Source organism: Raphanus sativus, chromosome 3 (genome assembly GCF_000801105.2).
Source record: "Raphanus sativus cultivar WK10039 chromosome 3, ASM80110v3, whole genome shotgun sequence".
Classification (NCBI taxonomy): Eukaryota; Viridiplantae; Streptophyta; class Magnoliopsida; order Brassicales; family Brassicaceae; genus Raphanus; species Raphanus sativus.
The window spans coordinates 3,951,326-3,970,829 of NC_079513.1; the positions used below are offsets into that span (position 1 = coordinate 3,951,326).

At 37.4% G+C, this 19,504-nt stretch overlaps 3 protein-coding genes and 1 long non-coding RNA gene across 4 annotated transcripts; 3 read left to right on the plus strand and 1 right to left on the minus strand.

Annotated features, from left to right (window-relative positions):
* The first annotated feature begins 3,300 nt into the window (after nucleotides 1-3,300).
* On the plus strand, nucleotides 3,301-8,401 carry LOC130509858 (protein PUTATIVE RECOMBINATION INITIATION DEFECT 1-like). Its single transcript, XM_057006135.1, has 9 exons — nucleotides 3,301-3,820; nucleotides 3,963-4,072; nucleotides 4,158-4,333; nucleotides 4,479-4,793; nucleotides 4,978-5,944; nucleotides 6,044-6,749; nucleotides 6,831-7,111; nucleotides 7,187-7,853; nucleotides 7,928-8,401. Exons 1-9 carry the CDS (start codon nucleotides 3,353-3,355, stop codon nucleotides 8,231-8,233), a joined length of 3,996 nt encoding a protein of 1,331 aa, XP_056862115.1. The 5' UTR covers nucleotides 3,301-3,352; the 3' UTR covers nucleotides 8,234-8,401.
* Nucleotides 8,402-8,535: 134 nt separating this feature from the next.
* On the plus strand, nucleotides 8,536-9,787 carry LOC130494631 (elongation factor Ts, mitochondrial-like). Its single transcript, XM_057006136.1, has 4 exons — nucleotides 8,536-8,888; nucleotides 8,963-9,136; nucleotides 9,199-9,288; nucleotides 9,361-9,787. Exons 2-4 carry the CDS (start codon nucleotides 9,041-9,043, stop codon nucleotides 9,754-9,756), a joined length of 582 nt encoding a protein of 193 aa, XP_056862116.1. The 5' UTR covers nucleotides 8,536-8,888; nucleotides 8,963-9,040; the 3' UTR covers nucleotides 9,757-9,787.
* A 2,764-nt stretch (nucleotides 9,788-12,551) lies between these two features.
* Nucleotides 12,552-14,612, plus strand: LOC130509859 (elongation factor Ts, mitochondrial-like). The gene is made up of 5 exons (XM_057006137.1): nucleotides 12,552-13,132; nucleotides 13,209-13,372; nucleotides 13,464-13,522; nucleotides 13,626-13,727; nucleotides 13,813-14,612. The coding sequence occupies exons 1-5, from the start codon at nucleotides 13,039-13,041 to the stop codon at nucleotides 13,859-13,861; spliced, it is 468 nt and encodes a 155-aa protein (XP_056862117.1). The 5' UTR covers nucleotides 12,552-13,038; the 3' UTR covers nucleotides 13,862-14,612.
* Nucleotides 14,613-14,774: 162 nt separating this feature from the next.
* LOC130509860 (uncharacterized) lies at nucleotides 14,775-19,488 on the minus strand. Its single transcript, XR_008943803.1, has 4 exons — nucleotides 15,517-19,488; nucleotides 15,262-15,323; nucleotides 15,125-15,179; nucleotides 14,775-15,032 (listed from the first exon to the last, which is right to left on the minus strand). It is a non-coding gene; the product is annotated as an uncharacterized LOC130509860 (long non-coding RNA).
* Between the last annotated feature and the right edge of the window lie 16 nt (nucleotides 19,489-19,504).

Sequence of the window (19,504 nt, forward strand, 5' to 3'; positions counted from 1 at the left end):
TTACTAGTTATTATAATTATTTATTTAAAAATATAATGCTTTAAATAAAAATTAAAATTATTATATCTATTTATATAAACTGTTTGTCATTTATTATTTTATGTATTTTATACAAATAAAAAATTTGATCAACATAATTACTCTTTCTATATTTCAATAATTAGTTACCATAAATCATTATTTGTAATATTATGCATATTATTTGGTAAGTGATATTAATTGGTTATAGATCTATCTTTTTAAAATCTTATTAAAATAATTAAACATTAAGAGTTATTGATCAAACAAATTATAACAATTTTGCGATTCATCAATGATCGACACGTAAACAAAAAATCAATAAAATGACTTCTCAATTAACCTATAGTAAGACTAACATTTAAATCAATTCTATTTAACAATTTAGCGTCGTCAAATTTTCAGTTCAAAATTATTAATTTTCAAAAGTCAATTAATTAAACAGGTGCTCGAAAAGAATATGGGTATTAGATGGGAAGCCTAAAAAGTTTAGGTATTTATCGACAATTTTCCCTTAGAGCATCTAATCAAATCAAACAGTTTAATCAACATGACGACATTCCCAGCCCAAACCTTTTTTTTATCGTCTATCCATCTATGCTAGATGAAGTGGAGAAGAGACGAGCCGACACATTGAAGAGCATCTCCATCTGTCTGGGTTTGATCTATATGGGAAAAGTGTAACCTCTGATCCTTACTTCTTTTGCTAGCGCGTCTGCCCGACCATTCCTATTCCGAGGAATATGAGACATGCTTACATCCTCTAAGTTTTCATGTAAAGTCTGGAACATCTCAATCTCTGTCGCGAATGATGGCCAATCCGTCAGGTTAGTAGTCATGTCCACTAAGTCCAAACAGTCCGTCTCGAACCGTATCGATGTTATCCTCATGTTTCTCATACATAAGGCTGCCCAAATTAAACCTTCCATCTTAACATGTACAGCTGAGAGTCTCCTGGTACATGTTTGTAATCCGAAGTACTCCGAGCCCGTTTGATATTTAAGATTCCACCATAAACTAAGAGGCTCCCGATCCCGTCCAAACCATAAACCACCCATAAATAAGAAATTTCTAAGAGACCACGAGGTCCACGACTAGGCTCAACATTTTATTAGTAAATAATAATTCATCCAAAAAATATTTGAAAGAAAATAAAGGGAATTTGTGGTAGATATACAAATTTTGAGTCAATATTTGGTAGATGGGCATGCGTTAAAAACTATCGTCTATTCTCTCTATAGAAATCCCTCTCCCTTCTCTCTAGAGAACAGCCTCCGCGACTTGTATCTCCGGCCGGCGGGTTTGGCTCTCCTAGCCACCGCCGGTCCGGCAAAAAGCTTTCCTTTTTCCGGTTTGTTTTCTTTCGGCTTTAGGTGCGGTTTGAATAGATATCAATCCGTTTTTTTTCCCTGCTCCCGGCCATGCATCATCTTCTCCGATGGTGGTCCGGCGTTTGTTTTCTGGGACCGTACCGTCTCCACTGTGGTAGTGGTCGCCAGCTTTCGACTCCCGTGGAAGTGATTGGGCTGTGTACAAGGTGGTTTCGTTGTGGTGTTTGGTGGCCGAATTCGGGAGAGCTCTTGGCGAAGGCGAGGGAAGCTCCTTGAAGGTCGGGCCTTTTTGTGGAGACTCTGCTTCCTTTACCTCCGATACTGTTGTCGGTGGTGGAAGTCGGTGGTCCTGGTTTAGTCCCCCGGTGGTTCCGGTGGTGGTTCTTTGTGATGATTCAGCGTAGACTTCTGTATGGGATGGAAGTGGTGATTCACGATCCCGACGTGATTTGGGTTTCGGTTCCGGCGGCGGCCTCCGGCTCGTAGTGGTGACGAAGCCTCCTCCGTTAACACGCGTCTTCGCGTTGTTGTGGTTTCAACACATGGTCTGTGGGTTGGCGGTGTGAGTTTTGGGCCTCGAGTTTCAGTTTGGACTGGTTGGCTTGTAATAGTTTTTTGGTTTTGGTTTGGGCCCTTTATGGGCTTTGTAATAGTACTTCCTTTTAATAATATTCCATACGGCAAAAAAAAAAAATGGGCATGCAACTGTACATTTTTAATTAATACGAATAATAACCCTTGTCATCCCTACATTATTTCTATACAAACATGTGGACATAAACTAACAATCTAACATAAGTTTAACCTTCTCTCTCTCTTCTTCGTACCTCCCTCTCTTTATTTCTCTTTTTCTTTTTCTTTCTCTATTCTTCTTGTTTTGATCCAAGCTCATTTCTTCTGAATTAAAAACTGTTTTTTCTTAACAAAATATCTCACACAATCCTGTAAATCCTAATTCTTTCAATCGGAGCTGAAGTTTTCTCAATTTTTTTGTAATAATTTTCTCTTGTTTTTTATTTTTTTTGTTGATCCCCTTTTTTAGTGGTCGGCAGAATCTCTGCAATAATCTCCGGTTGCAGCACAAACAAACCATTTGATCTTAATCTCGTGTGCACTATGGCTTAAGTGGTAAACATTTATAAAGAAAAGTTATTAGTTTTTTTATTATAATCCAAACAAACAAAAAATATTTCCCATTTGGGTTAACCGAGATTCTGTTTTTGGGTTAAGTGTTAATTATTGTATTAATAATTACTAGTTCTTGAACTATATGTATAAAGAGTATGCATTTAGTTCATATATTTTCATGCTCCTAAACTTTTAACCTTTGCCATTTGGGTTAATTGAGGTTACAATTTTGGGTTTATTGATAATAATTTCTAACCATTTTGCTTAGGGAATTTCATCGACGCATAAATCATAATAAAGAAGAGGTAGTGAACCAATCTAATTTAAATGATTCAAATGGTTCGGAGTTGATCTGATATATATATATAAACAGGAGGAAGGACATTTTGTACTTGCAGAATCTAAAAAGAACTAGAAAATGATAAAAATAGCACAAAACCAAGTTTTTGTCACAAAAATAGCATCATAAGGAGAAAATGACCACACTAAGTTTTATTGAAGGATAAACATGAATTTATAACTTTAATATTAAAATTTTTAAAACAAAAAGTGTTATTTTGATTATTTTATTTTTTGAGTGCTATTTTTGTGACAAAAACTTAAAAAAGTGCTATTTGAAAAAATTACCAAAAAAAATTGTCATTGTCGAAATGCATGCATATTGTGAGATGATGACAAAATTACGAGCTACCGGAATAGGTGATCTGATTCAAAGCCTTACGGGAGGTTAATGGAGTCATTTTACCCTCTACCATCTCCTTGTTCGCAAATTATTTAATAATATGCATCCAAAATTTGTATATTCACCTAATTGACCCTAAAATAAAAAAAAAATTCGAATTTGTGAGTCTTCTCTCTTTAGCGCTCTCACAAAAATGTTGTTTCTAGATTCTCAGGTGCAAGACTCCGATCATCTTCTCCGCGAACCTGTGGCGGCGGATCTTAACCATCTATCTCCGCCATGTTCCAATGGCCACCGATCCACAGTTTCTCTCCGCACAGACCAAGGCGGAACGTTCTGCTTCCTCTGCTTCTCCGATCTCGTCTCCAATCCACGCGCCCCCACCGTCCACGTCTCCTACGCGCTTCACCAGCTCTCGATCGCTCTCTCCCAGCCTATCTTCCTCCGAACCTTACTCTCCTCACACGTTCGCTTCCTCGTATCGCCTCTCGTCCACGCTCTCTCAATCTTCGATGATGCTCCGATCGCGAGCCAGATTATGGATACGATCTCTCTTCTCTGTTCCGCCGAGGAGTGTTCCGTCGGCGAGGATTTCGTGGAGAGAGTCTCTGCTCAGCTCTCTTCTGGTGCCTTGGGTTGGAGCCGACGACAGCTTCATATGGTATCGTTGCCTTTCTAGGGTTTCAATTGGGGATTTTCATCTGATTGATTAGGTTTAGATGTGAAATTGCAATTCATCTGATTAGGTTTCGATCTGATGATAGGATCTCTCATACGTATTGCTTAATGTCTGTGTGTTTCAGCTTCATTGCTTTGGAGTTCTTCTGAGCAGTGAGAAGATAGACATCAATTCTCACATCAGAGATAAAGAGTCTCTTGTTTGCCTACTTGTTGAAGGTCTTCAGTTACCTAGGTAATGTGGAGAAGCCACTTGTTCTTTATATCTTGTGTGTGTATGAGGCTGTTGTGATTTATCTTTTTTTTTTTTCTCATATTAGTGACGAGATCCGCGGTGAAATCTTTTTCGTTCTGTACAAATTCTCTGCTCTACAGTTCACAGAACAGAATGTTGATGGAGCTGAGCTTCTTTCTTCACTGTGTCCTAAGCTATTATCCCTATCCTTGGAAGCTCTTGCTAAGACACAGAGAGATGAGGTTCGCTTGAATTGTATAGGTTCGTTTTAGCTTCTCTACCTATCTGCTTCATTCTTATGCGGTAGATAAGTTCTAGCTGGTTCCTTTCATTCACTACTTCTTAGTCTGAGGCTACCATACGTTTTCTCTATATTTTAGCTAACCTGTATTTTGAAACTTTGTAGTCCTTTTGACAACCTTGGCCCAGCAAGGTCTTTTAGCCGATTCACGTACAAGTCCTGTCAGCAGCATGAGCTTGGATGAAGTGGATGATGACCCCATGCTGACGGCTGAGACTGTATCCGTCAGGCCTTGTTTAGATGTGTTGTTTGCTGAGGCCATCAAAGGTCCGTTGCTTTCCACTGACACCGAGGTGCAAATAAAAACCCTTGATCTTATCTTCCATTATGTATCCCAAGAGAGTATTCCAAGCAAACAGATTGAAGTTCTGGTAGAAGAAAATGTTGCTGATTATATATTCGAGATTCTGCGGTTATCAGGTAATGACAGCCTCCCTGATAATGTGATAAGAACTTTTATCTTGAGGCATTGGGCTTCAATCAAGTTGTCATATTCGTGAATAGAAGAAAATAACAGCTTGTTCAATTCGTCTTCTTCATGCATGTCACCAATTAAGATATTTGCTTTAATGTATCTGACCGACGAACTCCTTTTCTTGAACAGATTGTAAAGATCACGTCATCAACGCATGCCTCAGAGTTCTTGATTTATTTTCCTCAGCCGAGCATTCCTTTCGGAAGAAACTTGTTATTGGGTTTCCTTCAGTCATCCAAGTGCTGCACTATGTAGGCGAAGTTCCTTGTCATCCGTTTCAAATCCAAACGCTAAAGCTTATTTCTAGTTGTATTTCTGATTTCCCTGGGATTGCTTCAAGTTCTCAAGTTCAGGAAATAGTTCTGGTTCTGAAAAGGATGCTTGAAAGATATTATTCTCAAGAGATGGGCTTGTTTCCGGATGCCTTTGCAATGACCTGCTCCATTTTTGTTTCCCTAATGAAAACCCCATCTTTTTCTGAGACTGCAGATGTGTTTAAATCATTGCAAGACTCCCTAAGACATGCCGTTTTGGTCTGTTTTAGTATCCCTGAGAATGATTCAACTCAGATCTCGCATGCAGTCTACTTACTCAATGAAGTATATGCATACTGTACTTCACCAACATCCATAAACAAAGATGGTTGCATTGAATTAAGACATTGTGTTATAGATGTGTGTGTATCACATCTATTACCGTGGTTTCTTTCTGATGTCAACGAGGTCAACGAAGAAGCAACTCTTGGCATAATGGAAACCTTTCACTCTATTCTTCTTCAGAATTCAGATGTTAAGGCCATGGAGTTTGCGGAAGTACTTGTTTCAGCAGATTGGTTCAGTTTTTCATTTGGATGTCTAGGAAACTTCTCTACTGCTAAGATAAAACAGAGGATATATTTGATGCTCAGTTCCCTTGTCGATGTTCTTCACAGACAGAAGTTAGGTTCACATATCAGAAATGCTCTTACCTGTCTTCCTTCTGATCCACAAGACTTGCTATTTTTGCTCGGGCAAGATAGTTCCAATAATCAAGAGTTGGCATCGTGCCAGTTTGTAGCTCTGCTGATTTTTCATACCGGTTGGATACACAATGACAGGTGATTTATGCTTTTGATTTCGATTTATGTTTTTGGATGGACAAACTAAAGAGCGGCAATTTGTTTCTCACTTATTATGTTCTTTTGCATCGTTTGCAGGCTTGCAGATGATAAGCTTGTTTTTGCTTCTTTGGAGCAATACATTCTTGTCAACAGGACAAGCTTAATCTCTGATTCTCCAGCTATCCTGCAACTAGTGAATCTATATAGTCTTTGCAGGAGTCTTCAAAACAAGAGATACCAGATATCTTACAGTCTAGAAGCTGAGAGATTGGTCTTCCATCTACTAAACGAATATGAGTGGGACTTGGGTTCCTGTGATATCCATCTGGAATCTCTCAAGTGGCTTTTTCAACAAGAAAATATCAGCAAAAGTTTAACTTACCAGATCCAAAAGATAGCCCAGAACAACTTAATTGGAAACGAAGTTCACAATGTATATGGAGATGGCAGACAGAGATCACTCACACATTGGTTCGCAAAGCTGGTATCAGAAGGAGACAACTATGCCGCAACTCTTTTGGTTAACTTGCTGACACACCTCGCTGACAAGGGAGAGCAAGAGAATGATGTTATCTCAGTTTTAAATCTAATGACCACGGTCGTTTCTAAGTTTCCAACTGCCTCCAACCATTTATCCATTAGTGGCATTGGCAATGCAATTTATAGGCTCGTTTGTGGTTTAACTGACTCATCCATGAAAACATCTTTCGCTACACTACTTGTGCTAATATTCAACATTCTAGCTTCTGTGCAACCTGAAGTGCTCAAAAATGATGAATCCTGGGATGCTGTGTTTATTAAGGTGTGGCCACTTAGCCTTTTCTCCCCCCAACATTGTCATCTTTCTAATTGAAGATCCCAATGAATCCGTTTTGTTTTGTAGCTGTTAAACTATTTGAGCTTGCGAGACATTGCCATAACACAAAACCATGAAGGTAGGATGGTGATTGGCATTCTTTGCTTGGTTCTGTACCACTCATCACATGAAGCACTTTTGAATTCATCAAGAATTATTTTGGTGAATTCGTACTTGGCATCGGCTATCAACACTGTGGTTGATGTAGCTTGCGCTAGAGGTCCATCATTAACTCAGTCTCAGGATGAAACTGACATCGGGGAGGCTCTAGCATTCACGTTACCATTCTACTTTTTCTCATTAAGAAGGTACGTAGCTTGTGAAGTTTTTTCATGTTGATAGACCCTACTTCTAACCGTTCGGACTCTCATTTGGCCTTGTAGCCTGCATATTGTTCTCGCTGGAGCTGTGGACTGGCAAACTTTCTTTAGCCCATCAAGCAGCCTGGAAACGCTACCCGTAGTCTGCATCCATTGTCATAACTTGTGCAGGTTGATGCATTTTGGAACACCGCAAATCAAGCTCATGGCCTCTTATTGTCTCTTGGAGTTGTTCACTGGACTATCACAACAGATAGACATCAGAAAAGAGCAACTACGTTGTTCATCGAGTTATCTTAAATCAGTGAAGGCTGTACTAAGTGGTCTGGTATTCTATGATGACATAAGAGTAGCGATAAACTCTGCGCTTTGTCTGTCCATGATAATAGAATGGGAAGAGATGGAAGGGAGAACAGAGATGCTTAAGACCAGCTCATGGTACAGGTTTATTACAGAAGAGATGTCAGTGTCCTTGGCCATGCCTTGTTCTGCATCAAACACCTTTGTGAACCACCACAAGCCTGCAGTCCATGTAACAGTCGCCATGCTAAGGCTCAAGAACAAACCGGCGTGGCTGAGAAGTGTCTTTGATGAGTCTTGCATCTCTAGCATGATTCAGAATCTGAATGGGACGAATATCAGCAGCGAGATTGTAATTTTGTTTCAAGAGCTTATGCAAGCTCAGCTATTGAACTCCGACCAAGTGACCAAGTTGAATCTCGTATTCCTGGTTAGTAACGCAGATAAGGCTGATAATAAAGTTTCAGTTACAGTTCATAACTATACCGTTTGACAATACCGCAGGCAAGCAGAAAACAAATGCTAAGGAATGGAACTCTAGAGGAGACAGCTGTGGAACAAATGCAACGGACAGTTTCATCAATCCATGATCATGGTGAAGTATGCAGCTATCTAGTTGATTTGATGGTATCTAATTCTTGTGGAAACACAAGTGGTGGAAGCGAGACAACATGCATGCAGAAGAAGCAACAGGTTCTGGTTGAGATGGAAAGGTTCTCCGAACTATTATCAACAAGAAGAGATTATGTTACTGATTCAAGGCCGTGTAAGGTCTACACAAGACAGAGAAAGAAGATACTTGCAAAATGAGACATACCATGAAGAACAGCAGATCTCTAGAGTGTAAATACAGGTTGAATTGTGCATATACCTAAGATTCAGCTTTCTGGTTTCGTTAACCAAATTTTCATTATATACTGGTGTGTTCTTGGTGCTGTTTCCACGTTTTGTGAATATAATATATAGACAGTTATGACATCAGAAGGACTGTAAACATTCGAACCTTCTCAAAGAGAAACTTATGAAAAGACTTCAATGTGAAATCTGGAGATTTCACCTTTGACTTTGAGATAACACATTCTCTGAGTCATATAACATATCTTAATAGGCTAATTAATGGGCACATATTCATTTAACTTAACTCCCGAACTCATTTTTAAATTCCGTGGGTTTTGAGAAACACAAAACCCATCGCGGTCGCGTCTCCTCTGTTATCCCAGTAACCAAACAACCTCTCATTCGCCGTGTTCTCTCCATTTCCAAGCTACTCGATCTCCCACGACCTCTGTATCGACTGGATACGCAAAATCTTCTCGTGGTTTCGGGAGTTTCTTGCAGAGGTTTAGCTGGGAGGCTGCTCCTGCTGTATCTGACCAAGTGAGCCTCATCAAGCAACAGAGGCAAAGAACAAGTGCTCCCATCAAAGATGTTAAAGCTTCTCTAGCTGAATGCAATTGGGACATTGGTACTAAAGATTGTTTTCTTTTTCCTGCGGTTTAGTTCTGTTTCTTGATCTCTAACAAATGGGTGTTGACACAGAGGCTGCTCAGAAAGATTTTGAGGAAGAGAGGAAAAGTACTGGATTCCAAAAAGTCTTCACGGACAGCTGCAGAGGGTATGCTTGCGGTTGCTCAGAGTGAAGGGAAAGTTGCTGTGATTGAACTGAACTGCGAGACATACTTTGTTGCTAGAAACGACATTTTCAAGTACTTGGTTAGCATAGTGCCTTTTAGCATATTTCACATTTTTGGTTTCTAAAACCAACATTTTTACAGGCTTTAGCTATGGCAAAACGTGCTTTGCTGGTTGGAGATAGTTCTCAGCAAGTTTCTGGTGTCTTCCCCTTTGGGACTGAGCTTTTTGAGGTCTGTTGTTAATGTTACTCACTGGTTATTTTCTGCTTTTCACCATCTGAGATATTGATATATCCAATTCAGGAGTTGAAGCTTAATCTCGATCATCCTAAAGTGAATGGTGAAACCACTGTTTCAAACGCTGTTACAGAAGTAGCTGCGATAATGTGTGAGAATGTCAGATTCAGGAGAGGTTTCTACCATCCAACAAGCATATGGCATAGACTTTCTCAAGAGACTTCTAAGCTTGTGTGGTTAAATAAGAACCTGTGTTTGATTCCTACTGGTTGTAAAGAATCTCTTAGCAAGTTGGTTTCTTTAAGCCGTTGGGTGCATTTTTTCAAAGTTGTTTTACCATCCAACAAGTCTAAACTGGATTCAAGTCTTTCTCGAAAGACTTTTCTAAGCTGTGAGACATTTCTCAAAAGAGAGAGTTTTTTTGCTTTAGCCATGGTAGTTTTCATTTCATATCTGTGTTAAGACTGATTAGAGACAGCTGGTGATTCTATACATCCAACTCATATCTGTGACAGATATGAGTTGGATGTATAGAATCCAAAAGACAGATAATCTGTCTTTTGGTTCATGGAGCCTGTCTTGTGATTTTTTTAAAAACTGTTTGTCATTTTTTTCATCCAACAAGTATTCTCTCAGTCATTAGTCGTTTTTCATTCATCTAATGACCTTTTTTCTTCTTCTAAGCCGCTGGTCAATGTTTCCATCCAACATATCTAAAAACGGACAGACCCATATTGTCTTTTTCTAGAGTAAAGAATTCATTTTCGATTCTTAATCCTTGTTTAGAATATGTGTGTGTTATGATTCATTAATCCGTTGGCAGCCTTTGTCAAATAACTTTCAAAAGCCATTAGTTGTTTTTGTTTCAGCTGTCTTAAAGACAATCGTTCATTCTTTCCATCCAACAATTTACAAACCAACTCATCATAGTGTTTCTCTTGAGAGCCTCTCAAGTCGTTAGTCTTTTGTTTTTTCCATCCAACAAATCGTAAGCCACGTCATAGTTTTTGTCTAGACTTTTTACAAAGCAGAAACTGTTTCGATTTAGTCTTTATGCTAAGACTGATTTGTCATTCTTCCTTCTTTTTTCTCTTAAGAGTTGGTCATTATACCCATCCAACTCATAGTCATTATACCCAGACAAAGTTTTCTTTATGCCTTGTGGTTCATAGTCTTTGTTCAAAGACTTCTTTATCAAGCTGTTGGTCGTTTATTTTATTTTCCATCCAATAAGTTTTCTTTTGCCTGTTCTTTTTTCCATCTATGGACTTTTTTGTCTGAGCCATTGGTCAACTTTCCATCCAGCACATCTCAAAACCGACCCCTTTTTGTCTTAGCCAATAGCCTTTTTTAAGACTTCTTTAAGCCGTTTGAACTCTTTTGTTCCACCATGCACCCCTTTTCCAACTTGTGTCTTAAGTTTATTTCAGCTGTTGGTCGTTTTTTCTTTCCATCCAACAAACCGTAAACCAACCCATTCAACTCATAGTCTTTGTCTACTTTTAAAGCCTTTTATGGTTCAGAGCCTTTGTCATAAGACATCTATCTTTAAGCTGTTGGTAGTTTTTCCAATCCAACTAGTCTTTTCTAAGCCGTGGGTCATTGTTTTCTCATCCCCTCTCCACATATAGTCTTTGTCTTAACGACAATTAAAGCATGCACTACCAACCAATAGAGTCACAAGTCTTACCCAAATAAAAATCTGACAAAAACACTATTAGACTATCTTTTTGAATTCCATCCTCAAAAAGACGGAAACTTTAGAAACAAAAACAAACTTGCATACAGAAGAGTAATTACCTTGGTGATGATGGTTTCATACAGAGTATGATTCCAGCTCTGTAGACAAGTAACTCTGGCAGGAAAAAAAAGGCAGGTGGGGTTTCCTCCTCCAAGCGATACTCTCATCATCTGTTCAAACCAAAAACCAAACTGACTGACTTGTGTAATGTAACCTTTATACAAGAGTATGAATTTTGACAGATTGTACACTACTATGCATGATGGATCTTACAAGAAAAGAGAAACGGGGACAGTGTATACATGATGTGCGCAGATAAGATGGTTTTTAAACCAATCGCGAACAATCAATCGGGGTTTCAGAAGGAAACAACCTTCAATATAAAACCAGAAACAATCAAATCAAGATCTCTTCGAGAAGAAAAGAAGATCTGGAAAACAAAATCGCGATCAAATCCACGATTTACAGAAAGCGAAACACTTAATCAAAAGATCGTAATCGAATTTTCCAGTTTTGCAAATCTTCGAGGAATCGATCCAGAGAATTCGATCTTGCCAGAAAAAAAAATTGTGAACATGTGGAAATAAATTTGACAGAGTAGGATCATTTATTCGATTGAAGACGCGTTTCTAACGGTTATAATTCAAAAACTGAGCCAATTGATTTTGAATCGAACCGGCATGCATTTTCCACCCTAAACCGTACCTGACCTGCATTAACTAACACTTTTGAATTAAACCGGCTATGTGTTTCGTAACGGTAATATTTTTCCACTTAAACAAAACCGGTCTTGAATATATTAACGATGTCTACACTTATACGATGTTGTTTGTGTCTCTTGCTTTAAACCGAGCCGGTCATGTATTTCTTTCTGTTGTTGAAGTCAATAAGTTTTAGTTCTTGTAATTCTATTTGTTTTCATATCTTTCACTCAAAATATTTGTTTTGTTTAAGTTTCATAAACATCAAGTTTTGATTTATTACGCTGATAATGAATTTCAAACTAGATGATAATAAACACACAATTTTTTATTTTCTAAGTTGGTGTAATGAACTTTTGGCTTTCTAATGGTCTTCTTAAACTTGCTCTTTATTCTTTCAAATCTCTATAATATTCACTGGCCATTCCTCTATAATGGCCACACCTCTTTCCTCCTCTTCTCTTCCAGCCACTCCAAATTTATTTATGTTAATTTTCAAACATATTTTATTCATTATGTTAACTTATATATAATGTTTTCATTTTTATAAGTTTATCTTATTTGAAAATGATTTCTAATTTTTTTTTGAGATTTGGAAGTACTAACATTTTTTTTAAATAACAAAAATGATTTGTCATAATTTTGTTGTTTGTTTTAAATCCTACACACCTTCAGTGATTTGTCAACTTTTATATAGTAGAGATTTTCCCAAAACATAATATATACCCACCCTATTACCAGGTGTGCAGCCAAGACAATGCTAAAGGAGTTCAAACCTTTTTCATTAAGAAGACATAGTTTTAAGATGCTAAATGCTAGATATCAGAATACTTCCAACTTCAAATCACAAGGAAATGCTAAAAACAAGCCAACATATGTCTCAGACATACCAAAGTTAGATTTTACTGCTCAGCGTGCTCTATCCTCATAGACACCATTGGAGATTTGTTGGAGATGGTCACACGAGTGTCTCTTGAGCATCTCCAAACATTCAATTCGTCTTTAGGGTTTCCTGTATCTGCTCCATATTTATAAGGGTAAGTCACAACAAATATCTCATTGATGAACAGCATCGAGCTCCCACTCACACCACAACCATCAGGAAGTTCCTTACCCAAGCACGAGGCGTTTCCAGAGCAATCCCCAGGTCGTCCAATCAACAACACACGGTATCCAAGATCACTTACCACGACCCATCTGAGCAATTGATATCCAATTCAGGAGTTGAAGCTTAATCTCGATCATCCTAAAGTAAATGGTGAAACCACGGTTTCAAACGCTGTTACAGAAGTACCTGCGGTAATGGGTGAGAATATCAGATTCAGGAGAGGTTTCTTGCTGTCAAAACCTTCGGCAGGTGTGCTCTCTGCATATCTCCACACGTGTCCCCAACCAGGTACAAGTTTATCCAATACAGTTCCAAGATTTGTCACTAATCCCATGTCTAACTTTATTGTTATATATGAAAACAGGGTTGGGCCGTATAGCTGGGAGTGAAAGTACTCAACTAGAGACTGTTCAGCGTGTAGGCTCAGAAATAGCCATGCATGTTGTAGCAGCAAAGCCTTTATTTTTAAGCAAAGACCTTGTTTCTTCAGAAGCATTAGCAAATGAACGAGAGATTCTAAAGTCTCAGGTAACATTGATCACTTTACTGTCTGAATCTCTCAACTTGGTATGAAACTGAGCTGTAAAAGTTGTCTTATTAAGTGTGGTATATATGAAAGGCAGGAAGTACAGGCAACTCTCAGATGGCTGTAGAGAAAATAGTGGAAGGCCGTCTCCGGTAAATATTATGAAAAAGTTGCTTTAATGGACCAAAAGTTCATTGCGAATGATGCTATTAAAGGCTTTTATTGCTTGTTATTAATTACTTGTTGAATGTAAAGGCCATTACTTTTCACACTGGTGGATAATTTGTCAGAGGAAGTGGGTTCTCCTGTGAAGGTAGCCAATTTTCTGAGAGTTGAGGTTGGGGAAGGAATCGAAAGGTAAATGTAACTGCGGCTCTTTATATATGTGGCCTTATGCATAACATTAGCGGCTAATGAAAATATGTGTATTTTGTTTTTGAAGGCTCGAAGCATCTGGTGAACCGGTTGCTCAATGTGGGCATGGTGTTTAGCTTTGGAGACTTTTTTTTTCCTTTTTGGGTCATTAAAGTTCGAACACAGATCACTCATCTTGTGGTTTCTGTGCTGTCATGAGATTTATAGAGTGTTGGCCTTTCCTTTTCTCATATTTTGTTATTAAGAAAATGTGAGTCTGCCCACACAGTAAGATCAGTCTTGTGATTGTGCACATTGCTTCGACATTGGGAAGCTGTGTGACCAAACCATGTCTTGTTTAGTCTCTTACAAAAAGCTTACTTCCTGTCCACTTTTACCTTATGGATTGTGCTTGTAAGTTGTGACTAGGCTTTAGAGCATCACGCAAAACAAATACATACTCTTCAAGGAAAATTCTACCATAATATAGATGAGTCATACATGCACCCAAATAAGAGACTCCAAGGTATATCTATTTTATAAAATGAGAGATGTTATGGTGTACAAGCATAGAATATAGATAATAGCTACTTTCTAGTTTCTAATCACGATATATATTGCTAACACCATAAGCACAAAATATAAATATGTGTCAATATCAAAAATAAAATCAACTGTTTATTAGCAATAAGTTTCTACAAAATGACAGAGAAAATCAAAGATGATAATATTGTCAATATAGTCTCATCAAGAAAAATATCGTCAATATTATCATATCACAAAATTCTGTTGGAGGTAGGCAAGTTAAGTAAGCAAGAAGCTAGTAAAGAGTCACAAAAACAAAATATAAGGAACCAAGTAAGCAAATAGACACCCAAAAAAGAACAAAAGCAGAACATAAAGAAGTACGTGAAAACACACACAAGGAAGGCAGTAAGGAAGCACAAAAGTACCAATAAATAACAAAACAGTAAAGGAAATAAAGAAGTGAAAAAAATGAATCAAGCAAGTCAATAAGGAAGCAGAACATCAAGAAAGCAAGCAAGGAAGTATAAATGAACAGTAAATAAGGAAGCAAGTAAGTTAGCATAAAAGTCAAAACAGAAAATCAAGAAAGCTAGTAAACAATGAAGTATGGAAGCATGAATATATACAGAACGAAGTATGTACATATGCATATATGAATGCATGTATGTAATTGTGTATGTATGTTTTTGTATTTTTAAGTGATTGTGCAAAACCCATGTATAGAGGTTTGAGATACACCACATTAGGATTTGAAATCGGTTGATGCAGAAGCAAATAGACCTACAAGATAAAAATAAATGAGTAAGCCAACACCAAAGCCAGACTTGAAACTTGGAAAATCAAAACAGAGACTGTAAAAGGAAACCACTAACCTTCAGAATTTCAAGTGACCAGTGTTTTCTTCTATGAAACAAAAACGTGGGTACTCTGAAACATTAAAAGGCCTTATTTGAGCAACATTGATTCAAATGCAAAGTTATACAATTTAAAGAGGGTGCTAAATCCATACTTCACCAATAATTCATAAATGTTAGACAAATCCTTTTGAACGTCCATGAGAGAAGCACATACCTGAGAAAACCAGTATTGGCCTATATATACTTGAAGTTGTCACATAAGTATAAAGGCTAACACATTCATATCTTAAGATTTTGGATGCTTATTCAAGCGCGTATCTAGTGGAAATGATTTTAATCTTGATTTCACATATGTTTTTCATACTTGTGAATTTTAGAAACTAACTACAAGCAAGTTTGAAAAGCACCTGCCCGTCACAAAAGTCTGGTACAGTTGAAATCTCCGCAAAATATTTAACAATTTGGTTTTGAACACCTTCTGAAGCACATACCTGAAAAAACAAAAATCATAATTAATTAGTATTTACTTCGCCATATATATTTTAACAGTCATTTTTTGAATCGTATTCCTTGAGTCTGTTGGTCGTATAGCCATCCAACGAATCATTATACTCTTTGTCATAAGACTGTAAGCTGTGGTGACAAAGACTACAAATCTAAAACGGTTCATAGTCTTTTTGTAACAACTTCTTTCTTCTTTGTCATTATTTCAGACATTGGTCATCCCTTTCCACCCACCAAAATATAAACCGAATCATAGTGTCTTTTTCTATGATTTCTTTAAGCCATTGGTGGTTTTCTTTTTTGCCATAAATAGTTTTTCCATCTGCTGACCTTTTTTCTTAGCCGTTGGTCATTCTTTCCATCCAGCATGTCAAAAAATTGTTTTTGTCTAGACACACTTTTTATGCCATTTGTACCTTTTCCATTAAGGACTTAAGCCGGGGTGTTAAGCTCATAGTTATCTTATTTATAGTTCTCAGTTCAGAGTCTTTATCTTAACACATCTTTAAGCATTGCTTGTGTTCTTTCCCCATCAAATAAGTGTTAAGCCATTGCTTGTTTTTATATACCCATCTAAGGACTTTTTCAGAGTCGTATTCTTAAGACATCTTTTAAAGCTATAGGTTTTCTTTGTCTTTGTTTGAGCTTTTTCTTTGTCTACTTTTAGGCCTTGTGGTTGTTAAACAGAGACATGTCTATACGCCTTAGGTCCATAGTCTTTGTCTTAGACTTTTTCAAACAGTTTGTTGTTTCTTTCATCCAACAAGCACTATCTCAGCCATAATAATGTCTGTCTTAACATTCTTTTAAGATGTTGGTCTAACGTCTTGCGTGTGTGCTATTTTGTACTTTAAGCCGTGGGTAGAAATGTAAGGATTTTATTGTTAATTCAGTCTTTTTCCTTACGACTTTCTTAAGCGCTAGTTAAGATTCTTTTGTGTAAAGACATCTCTTAAGCTCTTTCTTGTTTGTCATTTTTTTCCCGTCCAACAAGTCTAATTTAAGCCATTTGTCATTTTTATTCAACGAAGGACTTTTCAGAGACTGTCTTCGTAAGACATCTTTAAACCGTTGGTTACGTTTTTTACCCCATCCAACAAGCCTTATTTAAGCTATTAAGTAAGAATCTTTTGATCCTTGTTAAGAATTTTTGTCTTAACACGTACTTAAGCCGTTGGTATAGTCTTTGTAGTCGTGTGACTTTCCAAATCTGTGAGTTGTCTGATTACAGACATGGTTTTTGTCTTAAGAGCTTTTTCTTCATACTTTGTCTTAAGCTGTTGGTCGTTAGTTTTTCCCATCCAACAAAACATAAACCAAGCTCTAGTCTTTGTCTAAAGATTTGACATTCTTCCATTGTCTTTGTATTAAGATTTCGTCATTATGTACATCCAACTCATTAGTCTTTGTAGACTTGTGGTTATCCAAGCAGAAAACGGTTTGTTTACTCCTTGTTGTTCATAGTCTCTGTCTTAACACATCTTTAAGCTATTGCTTGTGTTGAGACTTTCTATTTGAAGTCGTCTTGCAGAGTAAAGAATCAGTTCTCCCCATCCATAGTCTCGTCTCAGCCATGAGAAATTTATTTCATTTGAGCTGTGGGTTAGTTTTTCCATCTATAGTCTTTGTCTTGACTCTTTGAGACATTTTAAAGCTATTGGTAATTATACCAAAACCAAGCCGTATTCTTTTTCAGATGACTCCTAAAGCCATGTGCTTACATAAGAACCTGTTGTGGATCCATAGCCGTGGTAGTTTTCATTTCATATCTGTCTTAAGACTGCTTAGAGACAGTTGGTGATTCTATACATCCATTCCAACATATAGTCTTCGTTTACTTGTAAGTCTTTTGGTCTGTCTTTGTGACTTTTAAGCCGCTGGTCAGCATTAGTCGATTTTATTCATCTAGTGACCTTTTTCTTCTTCTAAGCCGCTGGTCAATGTTTCCATCCAACATATTGTCTTTTGTCTAGAGTAAAGAATCTCTATTCGATTCTTAATCCTTGTTTAGAATATGTGTGGTATGATTCGTTAAGCCGTTGACAACCTTTGTCAAAAGACTTTCCAAAGCCATTCGTTGTTTTTGTTTCAGCTGTCTTAAAATTTTTCATTCTTAACATCTCATCATAGTATTTGTCTTGAGAGCTTTTCAGACTTTCTCTCGAGTCGTTACTCGTTTTCTTTTTCCAATCCAACAAATCGTACGTCAAGCCATAGTCTTTGTCGCGACTTTTTACCAAGCAGAAACTGTTTTCGATTTAGTCTTTATGTTAAGACTGATTTGTCATTCTTCCTTTTATTTTTTCCTTACCCATCCAACTCATAGTCTGTGTATACTTTCAAGTAGACATAGTTTTTATTTTCCTGTTGGATCTCTAGAGCGATCTCCGCTGGATCTTTTATTTTCCAAAGACTTCTTCATCAACCTGTTGGTCGTTTATTTTATTTTCCATCTAACAAGTTTTCTTTTGCCTGTCTTATTTTCCATCTATGGACTTTTTTCTCTGAGCCGCTGGTCATTTTTCCATCCAGCATATCTAAAAACCGACCCCTTTTTGTCTTTAGCCAAGAGCCTTATTTCTAAGACATCTTTAAGCCCTTTCGAACTCTTTTATTCCACCAAGGACCCCTTTTCCAATCAACCCCATATTGTCTTTAGGACCTCTTTAAGCTGTTGGTCGTTTTCTTTTTTCCAATCCAACTAGTCTTATTTAAGCCATTAGGCGTTTTACTAAGCCGTGGGTCATTGTTTTCTCATCCCACCCTCCACATATAGTCTGTCTTAACGACTATTAAAGCATGCACCACCAACCAATAGATTCCGAGTCTTATTCTCCATCCCCATAGCATACTTCTTTAGACATGCACTACCAACCAAAAGATTCCGTACGGGACAATGTTACCCAAATAAATAATCTGACAAAACACTATTAAGATTAGTGCTTGCCAATGATCTTTTTATGTCTTAAGAGTTGGTCATTATACCCATCCAACTCATAGTCTTTTTCCCGCCTTTTGGTTCAAAGTCTTTGTTCCAAGACTTCTTCATCAAGCTGTTGGTCGTTTATTTTATTTTCCATCCAACAAGTTTCCTTTTGCCTGTCTTTTTTTTCCATCCAACATATCTTAAAAACCGACCCCTTTTGTCTTTGCCAAGAGACTTTCTTTAAGACTTCTTTAAGCCGTTTGAACTCTTTTATTCCACCAAGGACCCCTTTTCTAAGCAACCCAGTATTGTCTTTTGTGTAAAAGACTTTTTGTTTCAGACTTGTGTCTTAAGCTTATTTCAGCTTTTGGTCGTTCTTCTTTCCATCCAACAAATCGTAAACCAACCCATTCAACTCATAGTCTTTGTCTATGGTTTAGAGGCAAAGACAGTTTTTAGCCTTGTGGTTCAGAGTCTTTTGTCTTAAAGATATCTCTATCTTTAAGCTGTTGGTCGTTTTTTCCAATCCAACTAGCCTTATTTAAGGCACTAGGCGTTTTACTAAGCCGTGGGTCATTGTTTTCTCATCCCCTCTCCACATAGAGTCTTTGTCTTAACGACTATTTAAAGCATGCACTACCAACCAATAGATTCCGAGTATTATTCTCCATCCCCATAACATACTTCTTTAGACATGCACTACCAACCAAAAGATTCTTTACGGGACAATGTTTACCCAAATAACTAATCTGACAAAACACTATTAAGATTAGTGCTTGCCAATGATCTTTTTTTTTTTGGATTTCAAAATGATATAACATCGATTAGAACTGATCTAATGGGTTTGACTTTGTTCTTGTTTAAATTCCATCCTCAAAAGACAAAAACTTGCAATTTTTAGTTCACAGAAACAGAGAAATTACCTTTGGTGGCGATGCAGAAGAGTAAGCTTCCAGGTATGTAAA

Coding starts and splice junctions, on each gene's coding strand:
- LOC130509858 (XM_057006135.1), top strand. CDS start 3,353: ATGTTGTTTCTAGATTCTCAGGTGCAAGACTCCGATCATCTTCTCCGC. Junction 4,073..4,157: donor GAAGGTCTTCAGTTACCTAG/GTAATGTGGAGA, acceptor TTCTCATATTAG/TGACGAGATCCGCGGTGAAA. Junction 6,750..6,830: donor GGGATGCTGTGTTTATTAAG/GTGTGGCCACTT, acceptor TTTGTTTTGTAG/CTGTTAAACTATTTGAGCTT.
- LOC130494631 (XM_057006136.1), top strand. CDS start 9,041: ATGCTTGCGGTTGCTCAGAGTGAAGGGAAAGTTGCTGTGATTGAACTG. Junction 9,137..9,198: donor ACGACATTTTCAAGTACTTG/GTTAGCATAGTG, acceptor ACATTTTTACAG/GCTTTAGCTATGGCAAAACG. Junction 9,289..9,360: donor TTGGGACTGAGCTTTTTGAG/GTCTGTTGTTAA, acceptor TATCCAATTCAG/GAGTTGAAGCTTAATCTCGA.
- LOC130509859 (XM_057006137.1), top strand. CDS start 13,039: ATGGGTGAGAATATCAGATTCAGGAGAGGTTTCTTGCTGTCAAAACCT. Junction 13,373..13,463: donor GAGAGATTCTAAAGTCTCAG/GTAACATTGATC, acceptor TATATATGAAAG/GCAGGAAGTACAGGCAACTC. Junction 13,523..13,625: donor ATAGTGGAAGGCCGTCTCCG/GTAAATATTATG, acceptor TTGAATGTAAAG/GCCATTACTTTTCACACTGG.